General features: G+C 32.5%; 1 protein-coding gene across 5 annotated transcripts in view; it reads left to right on the forward strand.

Moving 5' to 3' along the window:
- The window catches only part of LOC106667887 (tensin), a 302,717-nt gene that overhangs the window by 98,487 nt on the left and 188,945 nt on the right, over positions 1–15,285 (forward strand). For 3 of the 5 annotated variants that reach the window (XM_024226959.1, XM_024226962.1, XM_024226966.1), the window contains exon 3: positions 1,403–1,440. In XM_024226959.1, the coding sequence (XP_024082727.1) occupies positions 1,403–1,440 (38 nt within the window). Of the gene's footprint in view, positions 1–1,402; positions 1,441–12,162; positions 12,319–15,285 lie in introns of those variants that run through there. The other 2 variants (XM_024226963.1, XM_024226964.1) reach the window with 1 other exon arrangement.

The raw sequence follows: 15,285 nt of genomic DNA on the forward strand, positions 1-15,285 counted from the left end.
ACAAAAATCTAGCTTTTTTTAAATTCCACTCAAACAAGATAAACAAAAACTTTATCAACATTTTTAAATTAAATTCTGATTTTGTTTACCCAAGTGACGGAAAAATAGTTTTCTCAAAATTATAATCCATTGTTTACCATAGAATTTCATCTTTTCATGGTCTGTCTGAACTGTTCTAGGAAGAATAGGTCAGATTATGCCATGCTTTATCTTATGGTCATCTATATAACCTAACCACCGCTCATTACGCTTGAAATCCCCCCTTTCGCTTTGTAAGTAAGGTGTCGAATTACAGATAAAACCGCAGCAGTTCGGCCTCATAAATATTCAACATTTATTACGCAACCTCGGTCATGTTGATGAATAGTATTGAGGGTAGAGAGGCGGATGTTTAAAAACTGAGGAAATTGCTGAACTGAAAAACGCCATTGCACACCTTGGTACAGTAAATAATATTGCCGGTTGATAATAATTATGAAAATGTATAAATACCAACTACCTTCCATAGGAGATAACCCTACATATCGTGTAACCAAATTAGATTAATAAAAACCTTCATTTATATAATATTTAGAGTGAATTATTTGTAATAATAATTAAAAACCCATGATTGAACGACCTTTTGGTCTTTTCTTTTGTTTGGCATAAATTTATCAACACAAATGAAATCCCTCTCTGTGAGTTTAAAAACTTCTTATTATAAAGGCAATTGTTTTTTTAATTTTATGATATTTTTGATTATATTATTTGATGATCAAATTTATTCGTTTAGTATTTTTTGCATATAATGGCGTTTTTCAAATGTACATTATTAATTCTCTTAAAATATCAAATTTGAAGCAATTCACATAGTATTTATTATTCGTTGGTGCGACCATACAGAAAAATATGTAAACAAATAAAGAAATCTCTCCTTCCTTTTTTCGCCTTTTTCTTGCATTATCTTTACTACACTACTTCACTCTTTCTCATCTCTCTTCCTATGTTTTTCAATTATCTCTCACTCGCTTTCTCTGTCTCTATCTTTCACTACACTACTTCACTCTTTCTCATCTCTCTTCCTATGTTTTTCAATTATCTCTCTCTCACTTTCTCTGTCTCTATCTTTCACTATATTTTTCACTTCTCTTTACATCGGAAGGCGTGGGCGATTGGTCAAACAACTTTACAATACCTTTTACAGATTATTGACATGAAAAATTCCATGTGTTATGCCGAATTTGTACCCAGAGCGTGGCACGTAGAGTTGGACGCCTTTATCACTCGGTCACTGCTCAATACGTATATGGTGTATAATATGTAGTATACTGTAGCACACACATACATAAATTGTTACAGTAAGACCATGTATAAACATAAATATTGAAAAGTATTAAATTAATCCATGTTTATTTTGTTTCAGTGTGCAAATTTGTATGTCATAAAAATTGCGAAGATAAGGTGAGTGAGTTATACTTTTCAGACTTCACCATATCCAATAATTTGTAGTGAATTAATATTACAATATGAATTATTTGATATTATTATATATTATATTACACGGATGACATAAAAAGCATAATTAAATCTATTTGACACATATTTTTGGATGAGTAGACAATATTTAACCTATAAACAAACTTACTATCACAAATTTTTACACAAAAAATAAAGAATATACTAATTCCTTCTCAAATTATATATTTCTCAAATGTATAAAAACGTATAGTTCAAATTTTAATATAAACTAAACCTACCCTTTCAATACATATATGCCCTTACATTGGAATATTGAAACCAAACATTCGATGTGAATTAAACCGAGCACAGATTTTAGCTGCTTGTTAATTTTATATAAACATATATATTTGTTTAAGGATGGAATATATATTTGTTGTAATAATATAACACTTAGTAATATTACCTACCTGCAATCATTAAACCCGAAATTGCACTTATAAAGAAAAATATTAGCGACTAACATCACCCCCGCCGACACAGGCAGCGTTAACATACAGACTAATTAAAAACAATTACAACCATAGCACGAAATAACAGCTACAACACAAACACGATCAACAATATAATAAACAAAACTCACAGACAAAAATATACACTAAACCACCATTCACAAACATACGGAAAAAGTACCAACTATTAAATCTATTAATGTATTAGATCTATTTATAAAATTAAGAATTAAAAAGGACTGAAGATCACGATCGTAAAACTACAAAACCACGAAAGAAATGAAAAAAGACTGTACTACTGACTAAAAAGAATACAAAAATGATCCAACAACAATAAAAAGCACAGCACCCAACTATGACTACGATACATACAAACACGATCAACAAAATATTAAACAAATCAAAACACAAAAACAGACACTATATTAACGAATAAAAACAGCACTAATGACCTCGAACTTAATCGGAAAACTACTAAGACAAAATATTGGCAAAGCCAACTCATCTGACTGCATATACACCATAACATGCAAATACGGAGACAAATATTGGGCTGGTGCAAAAATAATACAGATTTTGAAAAGGCAATCAAAACTATTTTTAATTTTTATAAACTAAAGAAAATTTATTCGGAATATTTTCCATCACATTTTCTGCATCTTTACCAATGTGTAGTAAGCGTTTCTATTCTGCTGACATAAATATCTTTACTTCACAATAATGTCTTTGAAGACGTTTTCGGCGTCACCGCGTTCTCTAAAATTTTTATCCGTCAAGAGCGATCAAAATGCCTAAAAAAGTGGTAGTCTCTTGGCGAGAGGTAGGGTGTGTAAGGAGAGTGCAGTAAGTCCGTAAGTTCCGCAGGGTTGGCATTGCGACATGTGGCCTGGCGTAATCGAGAAGAATCGGCCCATTACGGTTTACCACAAAATGACTGTGTTAACATACAGACTGATTAAAACAATTAAAACCATAGCACGCAATAACAGCTACAAACAAACACAAGCAACAATATAATAAACAAAATCCACACACAAAAATATACACTAATGGATCCCATATGGAAAGAACCGTACAAACTATTAAATCTATTAATGTAGTAAATCTATTAATGTATAAAATTACAAATTAAAAAGGACTGTCGGAAATCACGAGAACACGATCGGAACAGTACAAAAAATTGAGAAAACCACGACAGAAAAATAAAAATACAGTACTTCTGACTAAACAGAAAACAATGCTGGGCAAAGAAGTTGCAGTTTCCCGTGTATGTTGTCAATATTTCTCTGATGTGTTCAGGAAATTATAGTGAACGCCCATTACGCCAGGAGGAAACCACCAAACAGTCACTATAACCTTTTTTTGGGTGCAGATTTGGTTTCGGGGAGGGTTTTAATGCTTTGTTCTTCATCCTTGTCCAACATGGGGAGTCGGTGGCCTCAACGGTATAGACGTTGACAGGCGCTCATCACTGAAAGGTAAAGGTCCCGGGTTCGAATCCAGCGGCCCTGCATTCGAACCCGACATACTTACAAATGGGCTTTTTTTCAAAAAAACAAAAAGGTTTATATGACCTCTGCTGTTGCGAACCCTTGTAAAAAATAAATAAAAAATAATCCTAGTCCAACCAATGACCTGTACTCCTCCTGTTATTGGATATAATCCATTTCTAATCGCTCATGATGATTTGATCGAGAATGAACCATTTTGGTAGTGCAACAAAAGAGATTCCAAAATTGTCGATTTCTTTAGGCTTTTCAAATGATATGTTCAAAACCTCCATTAATTTTGCAGCAACCCAAAGGGGGGTAATAAAAGAAAATAAAAAAAAGTGTAATAAAAGACAGGTAAAAAAATAATTTAAAAAATATTTATTAGATTTGTGTTGTGTTGAGAGTGTCACACCAGACCGCATCTCACGATCTCCAAATAATCATTTATTAGATTGTTTTGGGGCAATGATGAATAATCAAGCTACACGACTCAACTCACAGAAAACCATCACGTCCCCTAAACATAGACACATGCATGAAACTACTACACGACATACAAAAACGACGAAAAATGAACCTACTCGAAAACTTGGAAGCACATTTAACACTAAAAAATAATTCACAAACATCATTTACACCATTCAGAACACTCTAAAAACTTAATCCACTCAAAGCAGCGACAAAGAATACGCAGATACAACCCCCCTCACGATCTTGTAAAAGAGACTTGACCAAATTATCCTGACGACCCAGACCAAGATGGCGAAATGATGAAACGCGTCTGAATGCCCAACACAGTGATGATGGGCAGACCAGGAAGATCGGTAACGACCAAATTACAAATACCTAGTGGTTCGTCGGCGTTGTATCACGATCGTGTTTGCCGAGCCGATTGACGTGCAATAATGAAACGAATTTTCGGTTCGCCCATTCCCGTCATTTCTCACTCGCCAACTGCTACCTCGACTATCTAATTAAGATCAACAGTTTTGATTGTTCGATGTGTACGATTTGTGCGCGTATCCTTTTAAATCCCACTGAATAAAAGTGACTGATCAAAAATGTTGTTTATTAAAAAATGGTTCTGTTTTTGCCCTCCTAAGTCCGGCATTCTTGCGTTCAACATTCGTTACGTTTCAGTCGAACGATTTTCGTATTTCTCGGCTTCGATATTTTTAGTTTTTACGCAAGGCCTGACCACCATAGTGTTCTAACTCTAACAATCTACTTATCATCCCAGCCCGGAGTTACTCCGTTCCCAAGTGGTTGTTGGCTTAGTTTTTATTTTACCAAACTAAATCATAAATCGAATTTCAAACTCCGAAAATAAAACCATATTTTACTACAGTTTTTTTATAGGTCTTAAGTTTTAAAAAAATATGTCAGTTAAGGATAGACATTTTCTTCCAATTTAATCATCTATGTAACTCACAACAACTTTTCATCTCAACTGAAAACCTAAATTAGTTGTAAGTCGTCTATGTTACATTCAAAGCAAATATTTTTCTTTTTTTACAAAAAAATGTTAAACTCGTTTTATAAATTTTAAAAGGATTCTTTTATAAACTATTTCTCCCAGATCTTTTGTACCAAATGATTTTACAAATGAATCCCTCATCGTAGTACTGCTCCCGTAACTAGGAGATAAACATTATTTTTATTTAATTTTTTCTGCGTTATCCGTCCTGAGTTTATTCCTTTCTTTCCTAATACATTGATAAAATGAATCAAATGTAAATATTTTGTATCATCTATTTATAGGGTATTTACAGTGTGTTACTGTGCAGTAGTAAAAAATCTCCTTTATAATTCTGCACCCTGGGGGGAAAACTGGATAAGTCAACTTGTCGCAAAATGAGATAATATATATTGCAGTAAGTCTTTAGGCTTAAATGCTGTATATACTTGATAAAGTCGAGTAGGAAAGCTTTTAAACGCAATGTGACTTTTTTGAAATCTCGAAAAGTTATGTCAACATTGCAATGATTCTACTTGTCTCTGAAAAATGAAATGAAATAAGAAAAGAAATTTATTTTGTATTTACAAAAAGTAAAATACATTTTCCTAAGGGAGCCTAACACAAATTTAAAAAAAAAAGTTCTTATACAACATTGCTATTACACCTTCTGCTGGTAAAGGCTGAAATTCAACTGAGTAGAAAATATAATATACATACAAAAATAATAATAAAAAATCAATTTAAATTAAAACTATTAGCGTTTTAAATATAACATTACTGCTCCACCAGGTCGTTGCGGTACTGCAGTGTACTCTTTGTAAAATCAAGCACAAGTTTGAATTCGTGAAATGAAAGAAACATCAGAAAGAAAATAAAGTTGGGTGAGAAAAGTAATGTGATAAGTAGAAGTTAATAAATTCACGAAAACATCCCACTTCAATAAATCAATAATCGTAATTATAATCAGAAGTCATTTTAACAATCAGAGGGCGTTTATCCTTCCCAAAAATTAATGAAAAACTAAACAAGCATGTCCCATACTCGGAGGCTTCAGACTGTAGGACGACACGACAGTGTAGTTGTCTTTTGTTTATAATTAAGTAGAAATGTTAAAAACATAGAAAAAAATCTTCGGTGCAGGTATATCTGTAATCCGAAGTGACCTTTATTGGACAGAAACTGAATTCTTACCAAAGATCTAAACATTAAATTTGCAATCCTGAAGGCTTGCCAGACCCATTTTGTCTCGAAAGTGAAGAATTAACTCTTTTAATTAACTTTTCACCTTCATTCAAGACAAGATGAAATTTTACATCAAGATTAGATGAAATTTACCTTTTCATACATTACTTTTATGTGCAAACGAAATAATTACGACAACCGGCTCAACCTTTTCCTATCAACGTCTAATTCTATCTAACAACAAGTTCTTAGAGCAAGTGCGCGCATTTATCTTCGATTTCATTTTGTCAACTCCATTTTCACAAAAATTCTTAGCAACCTGGTTAATTGAACATATTAAAACTAACATCCATAATGTAAATTGTTGTACAAATTGGAAAATTTCGACCAATTCTTGCTACATCATCCAGACAAAAAGGTAAAGTAAAAATAAAGGAAAATAGATAATGGAAAATGTATAGTGTACTCAAAAATTATCTCATCATGTAGCAGCTCTTTGACTTTTCATTTTGGCACAAATTTCCTGTTTTGATGATTCAAGAGCATCATTTAGCCAAGAACTTTTGTTTACTTAATCCACTTAAAACAAAATTAGTTGAGCCTTCATCCAATAAGTATTGAAAACTTGGATTTCATTTTATTATAATTTTAAAAAAGCGATGAAATTATCAGTTCCAAGTAGTTTGGAATCCAATAATGTAGTACTATGCAAGCATGCCAATAAAATCTCACGGCATCAACAAGTCGTATCAAACAGTAGCCATGAATGCTACTTTAATTAGCTATTTTTAGACTAAATCTTTTCCCGTTCCTGCCCTAAATAGAAATAACATCATTCCTATAATCCAATTTACATTTCGTGAATCTAATCATTTTAAAAGTTGGCAATCAGATGAAAGTTGCCTTTAATCGGCTATATTGTTTCTATTCATTGTACTAGTGAACAATAACCACCGGTTTCAGCGTATCAGCTGTGTCACGGGCAGAGTAACGTGGAACAGCGGGAGCTGTCATAGTCGTTATATCCTCGGCATCCGAGGTTGAAGGTCCTGTCGCACAGAGTTGAAACCCTCCGTCCACATCTATCTCCGCAAGAGATTTAAAAACCGGAAAAATCACATTTTTCGTCTTCTTCTTTTTTCTTCTCTCTTTTATTTTTGTGAACGGAGAAAAATTTCTAAATCATGCTGTTTGTGTAAGTAATACGTGGCAAACATACCAGGTTGGACGATTGGAATGATAATTCCTTCAGCTGATAAAAGTTGAGTTCCGTGAGACAGCTTTAACAGGCCGATCTTAATAGTTGATTGATTGTGTGCCTAAGATAAATTTGAGCTGTGTGATGCAACGACCAGTTTAAGAATAAATGGTATTATTTAATTCTACAGTATTTAGTAAAACTTTTAGTAATGTTCCAATTATAAATGTTTCGCTAAATTTAAACCGACCGTATTACACACAGACAAACCTACTACGAAGCCTGAGAGATCATTATGTGTTATTATGAGTTGAATCAATAAAGATCAACTTAAATTATTTGCAATTCAGTGAGGGTTCCCTAATAACAACATGTGTACTTTTTGGGTCCCAAAAGTTTATCCAGCTTCCTTGCAGAATAAGCACATACCATGTTCAGTGGCCTAAAACTTTATCAGATTTATGTTCACATTGCTCTTATGATCCTCTTATGAACTTGTTCTAATTTTTAGTTTATTAATGCTTCCTCTAATGCCATTTAAATTTGCTTTATTTTCAAAACTTGAAAGGATGACTGTATCTAGTGTTATTTCTTTATTGCTTATTACTCTATACAATAGGTTTGGTTTTTAATTATCTTTATGATGGTATATGTATTAAATCCAAAGAGTTTTATGGTGTTACTATGCCGTACAATCATTTTTGATCCATTTGATGGGAAATGTTCGATTTGTTGCTTTAGCTTTTAAACTTTTGTAAATCGTGCTGACCCATTTGATTAGGAGAAAGTTCCATTTGATTAGGAAAATATTAAACTTTCTTTCGAAAAAGCTTAAAATGATTTGAAAAAAAGTGCCATTCAATTGCGACAGTTCAGTTTGAATTTGGAAGGCTGAATGTATAGTTAAAACTTTGAATAGGTATACCTTAACAAAATTTCTGCCCTCAGAAAAGTCCTGGTTCCTTCAGCCACTTGGCAGGTTTTCTTTCTATCACGGGCGACCAATTGTTCTGTTTTAAATTTCTACCAAATTCCTGCGCCCTGGAAAACAGTGTCGGGTTACGAGATGGTATATAATATTCCGTAAGTTTTATTTTGTTTAATTCATTATTATCTTTGCGTTGATGTGGGCAGAGTTGTTTGATATTCACAGCATTGATAGTTGCTTGACTATCTGAAATTATAATTATGTTTTTGACATTCTCTTTTACTTGAAAATGAGCAAACATGGAATAGGATTTGGACAGTTAAAATACTGTTTAATTGTGTTCACTTAATGAAACTTTAAATCGTAACTCAACAAACTATAAGACTTTGTTTGTTGTTTATAATTTATCTTCCAGAAAATATCTTTGCAGCACTGTCATGTGCTGGCCTTCTCATTTGCCTTGTTTCCTTCGTGATTCCTCGCCCTCCTAACATCGAACAATATTATGTATATTATCAGCGGAGAGAGCCTGTTGATTGTAATAGTATAAAAACATTCTTCCCTCTCGTGTGGTATCAACAAAAATTGTGTACAGTTCTACGGAGTGTAATATCGAAGCAAATGAACAGAGAGAGAGAGAGAGAGATGATGATGATGATGAACGTTTTATTTATCAATCACACAAGATTTGGTCTCAAGGACCATTCTTACATCTAATGTGAAATACAATAGTTTCTAAGTTTAACTTACTTCTAATTTATTAAACATTAATTACATGGAATAACTTTATTTTGGAGGTCAATATGTTCCATCTATTTGTTTACATGTACAACTTTACATGAGAGCAATCGATTAAATCTTTAATTTTGACAAATTTGAGTTGCGAAAACTTGTTATATATATACAACTGTCATATTTCAGGTTCAGGCTATATCTTATACACATGTTTAACCCTACTTGCAATTTTTTGATTTGTGTACGATTTAAGTCACACATAGCTCCTAGTCCATAAGTTATGTGTGGAAAGATTAGAGCTGATACAAGTTGTTTTTTGATATTAACATTGTATTTTACAAAACTTAACAATTTATTAAATCTATGTAAGGTAGAGTAGATTTGATTTTTAATTTTTAACACCTGTATATCCCATGATAGATTTTTGATACTGTAAAGTACGCAGTAGAGAGAACGGACTCCAAGGACCGTCCCCTTTTAGCCATATTTTATCAGGACTACTTCAATGATGCGTCCTCATTCCCCTCTTTTCTTTAACTCATTCTCAATATTTTCAGTTAACCATGAACCTAGCCATACCCAAAAGAGTATATTTGTTTCAGTTAGCAGAACAAGGTCTTAAACATTAACTGAAATCCTCACTTATGTAGTGCACAAATGGATAAAAAATATCACCTCCTCCAAATCAATACCCTTCACCTTCGTAAAAATTATACCGTACACCTCACTACAACTGAAACGCCCTTTCCTAACAGCCCTGACAGCCGCTACGTTGGAGTATATCTAGACACTAAACGTGGCCTGAATATGTGAAGTATGTACTATCTGAAGTACAACCGTTACGTCACCTGAATAAAAACCACCACTTCTTACGTTAAAATTCAAAGCTTCTGCTCTAAATTTTATTAATATTACAATTTTAACCTTAATAAGATTAGGATAACTCAGAATAGGAGTTATACGCCTCATCAGGAGTGCTTTATGGCATTTGAGTACCAAAATTAGCAAGTGTTACAAATAAATAATGCTCTCTAACCATCCAAAGGACACCAACCGTTGTTCTTTTCCTGAACCCAGCCGATTACAAATAATTACAACAGGACTCACTTTAAATAATAATCTTACACTTTAGATCTAACTATAGTGTGTTTGTAGTCGTTTACGATCATTTTGGTCTGGTAGACGCTTTCATCTTCAGCCATCTTAATGATGAAGTGATAAGAAGAAATCTTACAAATTCTTTAATTTCAGTTCGTTCATTTTTGACCCGGTAAAGATGAAAAAGTGCATTTACATGATATAGATGTGATACTACTTTCTTTAAATTATATGTAACCCTCGTGGGCAAAACTGGATAAGTCAAATTTTGTCAAAATGAGCTAAGTGCATATCCCAGTAAGTCTTTAAGCCTAGCACTGTGGGTAATTTTTTAAATCGAGATGGAAACCATTTCCTTTTAACCGCAATGTGTTTTTAAACATTTAGAAACGTTACGCCAAAATTTCGATAATTCTACATACTTACATATGCCCTAATGAATATTTGCCTAGGTTTCGACAACTGATATGTTTGTTTATCTGCTTGTATTAGCATTTTTTCGTTAGTAACAAGTGAATTGTTGTTAGCTCACCTTTAAAAATAGTAGTAGTTTTTAAGTTTTTAATACAACTTGACTTATCCCTTTTACTCTCCTAGCTAATCGAAATGATTAAATGCGTAAGGGGTGGATAATTGACAAGCTCCTTAAATTTGTGATAAAACTAGATAATTGTCGATAAGTATCAGAAAGACAAGATATAATTTCCGGGGACAACTACATCGAATTTGTTGAAGTGTGAGCAACAACGGAAAGTGAATCTGTATCGAAGGTCTAAACTTTAAAATTGCAATCCTGAAAAGTTGAATGTTTGGACTTACCCAGTTTTCTCTCTAAGGGTGCAGAATCAGTCAGCAACTTTGCTCTTCACATGGAAAAGTTTTGTCAAAATTAACATCATTGATTTATACCTGATTGACCGAAACAATGAGGATAATCAGGCCGAATAATCATAAACTACCGTACTTCATCACTCTGCAGATCTTAATATTCTTCATCTACCTTCATTTGGAAAGGAAACAACTCAGTTCTCTCAAGAAATGTATCCCATTCATGAGGACTTTAAAAATATAATTAATCATTTAAGGGGTAAACAAATATGAGCATCTATTGCATTTCATTATTAAAAAAGAGTCTATATTCTATATAGTTTATAATTTCGATAGCCTGATGAAGGGGATATATTACTTGAAATCTCGAAAAATGTACTCAGTTTTTCAGTTGGCCTCATCCCTAATATTTTTTTATACAAAATTGATGATTTATTGTAATTGATTATTCTACTCACCAAAATGTAAAATCAAAATGTTAAAAGTATGAATGATAAAAGGTATTTGTAGGTGATATTCTTGTTATATTTGAATTATATAATATCCACTATCAACATGAAAAAACTTTAACTTTTTGAAATCCATCATATTTCGTGGCCCAATTGACCCAATTACTTCTTTCAATTAATTATACTTAATCTAAGTTATTGGTCGAAATGAAAAAGTTAGTGTCATGAGCGGGATTTGAACACACGACCTTCGGCTCAATACGTGGCTGCTCTAACCACTTGAGCCGTGGCGTATTGAGCCGAAGGTTGTGAGTTCGAATCCCGCACGTGACACTAACTTTTTCATTTCGACCAATACCTTAGATAAAGGTTAATTTTTTTGTTAAATAATTTAATTATTTTATTGAACATTCAGCTATGTACAAAAACTTCATTAACAGAAGTTTTCTGTTACTATTAATTGGCCTATCGAACGATGCAAGCGCATTACTTAAACTCTGCTGTCTTGAAAAATAAATAATCAAAGCCATCTCAAAAAAATAAATGTAAATCAGCTAAAAAGCATTAAAGCAAATTGCGAAAGAGCTAATATTTGTACTTTGCCGAAATTCTATTTTCGAAATTAATTATTTGCGAAGTGGTCCTCGTTTTCCCTGTCTTTCCCAACAAGACAACAGACTCTCGCAACCTCCCCTTAATTTATTAATTATTCAATTTATTTCGTACATTTTTATTCTGGAAAGAGAAAGACTTCCGTACTTTCGTGTACCGGGTTGTTCTCCAGGTCCGCAGGAAGCGCTCGGATAGGCCCCAGCGGTCGACCGCCCCCCCGTCAGTCGCAAGGTCGCTCCCGTCGCGGCCGTGGTCGGGTACGTGTTCGGTCTTTACATCTGTGGTATATCCTTTTTTTTCTATTAAAAAAAGTTGTGAAGTGTATTATTTTATTTTATCGGATAATATGGGACTTAGCCTCACGACATGACTTCATATTACAGACAGGTAATTTATTTGTATCTAATTAAAACGACAAGCTTGTAATTAAATTTTCATCTTGTCTCGTGGTGTTCAACAGTGAGAAATATTTTGTTTCAAATCCCTTCAAGTGGAAAATCGGCCCTTTTTTTATTTCGGTAACATTAGTAACACATGTAATGGAAATATGGCTTAAAATTTCCCCTCGCATAATAAAAATATTACGTTAAAAAATATATCTTCAAAGCAACTATAAGCTCATTTTATCTTGTAAAAAATATGTAAGAATCATATTGTTGCAACAAGTTCAAAAATTTACATAAATCCCCTTCATAAATAAGTCAATTTTTTTCATAATTTCGTACGGAACCAGGTAAATAAAACTGTATGAAAATCCACCAAAACACAACATTAATTACATAAAAATTCGAAATACTACAGTATTTCAACAAAACGGTCAAATCGTTAACTTTTTATATTTACTTTGCTAACTTTTCGACTTTCCATTTTCAGAACACTAAAATTGGTCTTATTATATTTTAAAAATCAGAACAATATCCAACGATTCTCAATGTTGGCTTCTCTTTATAAACAATTGGCGATTGATAATTAATAAGTAATTCTGTATTAATACATAAATATTCAAAAAACTTACTTTACACAGAACATGGCAACCTCTGCACAAATTGATCATGATTGTTTAAAAACGTAGGTGAACAAAACGTTGTGGTTTTTAATTTTATTCCATCGATGCTACTATTATAAACGTAATTTTATAGGAACCTAGGTAAACAAAACGATAGAAAAATTTCCTTCGAGACTTGAGCACTCTAGGTTAATTACATGAAAATTCAATGGTCGGATCAATGTAATATTCAGCTCTTCGGCATGGCCAATTCGGTTAAAGATTTTTAATAAACTATTAGTCAGGTTTGATTTTAATTTCTTCCTAAGAGTTCTATCAAAACAGTATAATTTTTTTTTTACATAAAAATATTTTATGTATGTAATTTTTATTAATAGTCGGTAATTGTTATTATTAGTATTAATTTATTAATTAGGTCGTCTAATTAATATCAACTGATTTGAGTGTAATTAAAAAATCTATAAAACTTAAAATTTAGATATATATTGGGCTGAACACCTCGATGGGTTTGGAAATTACGGTCATTTATTGTCGATAATTTTACATTCACACCAGATAAACGTTTACATAATAATATAAAAATGTTTTTAAAAAATGCAAAACGTGCTACTGACAATGTCAGCAATTGATTTATATACGATTATCGATTGCTGCATTAATTTAAAAAACGCTAGATAAAAATATTTTTTCTACTATACGGTAGCAAATTCGATTTAGATAGTTATAAAGTTAAGCAAACGATAATTTAAGTCACAATTGAGCTAAAAACTCCGAAGAACATCAATCGATCAATACGAATTGATTACGGTGAATTGTGAAATTCCATCAAACATACAAAAAAAACACTGTTTACCAAGCACAAATTATTAACGTAATGTTTTTTAAATTAACAACCAAAAACTATCAAATTGTGCTCTTTTTCACCACGATGGGCAATTTGGACGGCTCATAAATATGCGATAATTGTCTTGTTCCTGGGCTTATTAAACCTTCGGGGCAAAATAGGATAAGTCAAAAGAGATAAATGTCGTCGAGCCATAAGGCAGGAGAAGGCAGCAAAAAAAGTTACAACAAATATTGAATTTTTACCAAAGGTTATATTAAAATTCCAATCCTGAAAAGTTGTCGGACTAATCCAGTTTGGCTCGAGAGGCAGTTTTACCACACCGTAGGGTCTTCAATATACTCATACTTTTTATACACAGTTTAAATAAAATTAATATTTAATTGATGCAAATTTCGCTTTTATAGCGCAACAAATCAGTTAAAGTGTGCTGTACGAAAAGTTGCTTGATAACTCGTGTTAACCACTAATCAACAATTACAAAACATAACTGAACTAGTTTTTTAAAAAAGTATGTAGTTGTATTTATCAAAACCCGCTAAAAGTAAAATGCTTAAAACCGCCGAAATTTAAATACATCAAAAAATAATTGAAAACATTTACATGCATTACGTCAATACTCCTGTAATTTTCATTCAGAATACGGAAATTAAATGTTTCGACGAGTCTAGGAAATTTACCCAAGAGTTGTTCTTATTTCCATTCCAAATGAGGCTAGTGAAATATTTAAAAAATCGCACGGTTAACAAAATAGAATATTGTTTACCAGGAAAGGTGTAAAAATTATACGGTCATGAATAATTTAATACGTGCTCAGCGGTTATTTATCGACTATTCCATTCATCAATTCTAAGTAAGAAATCCATGGAAATCACATCTCAGATGAACTGGCATAATCTGAATTTAACAATGTTTAAAATACGATTGTTTTCTAAGTTTCCGAAATGAATTATTTCGACCTAATATCATGGTTAAACATTTTAACACGTTCGCCCGTAAAAAATCAATAATATTCGATCGGTAATCGGTTAATGTTTGAGAAGTCTGATTTTTATCGTGTATCAACCCATTTTAACGTGGTTTCACGAAGAAGAACAAACCAATAAAGTATTATATGGCCAATTCAATTAGCGTGTCGGAGATAAAGCATGAAATCATAAGAATCGTTTTAATCACGTTGACAAACGGTGTGAGAAAAAATACAAAATTGGTTCATAACCGTTACGCCGTAGTTTGCAACACTTTATTGGCCCCGTTAGCTAAAGTGTGACTTGCAAAAACTTATATACATTTGTTGACCGCAAATTGCATTTTTATATATTTGTTTATATTAAACTATAACTAGTTTTTGTACTAAAACAGGTTTCGTGAGATTCCTACATTTAGAAGTGATCTTTCTTTGCGAATTAAGTCTTCTGGTGTATCTCGCCTTGATGAATTTTTGGCATCCCTTAGCGCTGTCTAAAAACACGTTTTTTATGTGTAATCTATATCAAAAACAACC

The sequence above is a fragment of the Cimex lectularius genome, unplaced genomic scaffold (assembly GCF_000648675.2).
Source record: "Cimex lectularius strain Harlan isolate CLEC.00 unplaced genomic scaffold, Clec_2.1 scaffold149, whole genome shotgun sequence".
Classification (NCBI taxonomy): Eukaryota; Metazoa; Arthropoda; class Insecta; order Hemiptera; family Cimicidae; genus Cimex; species Cimex lectularius.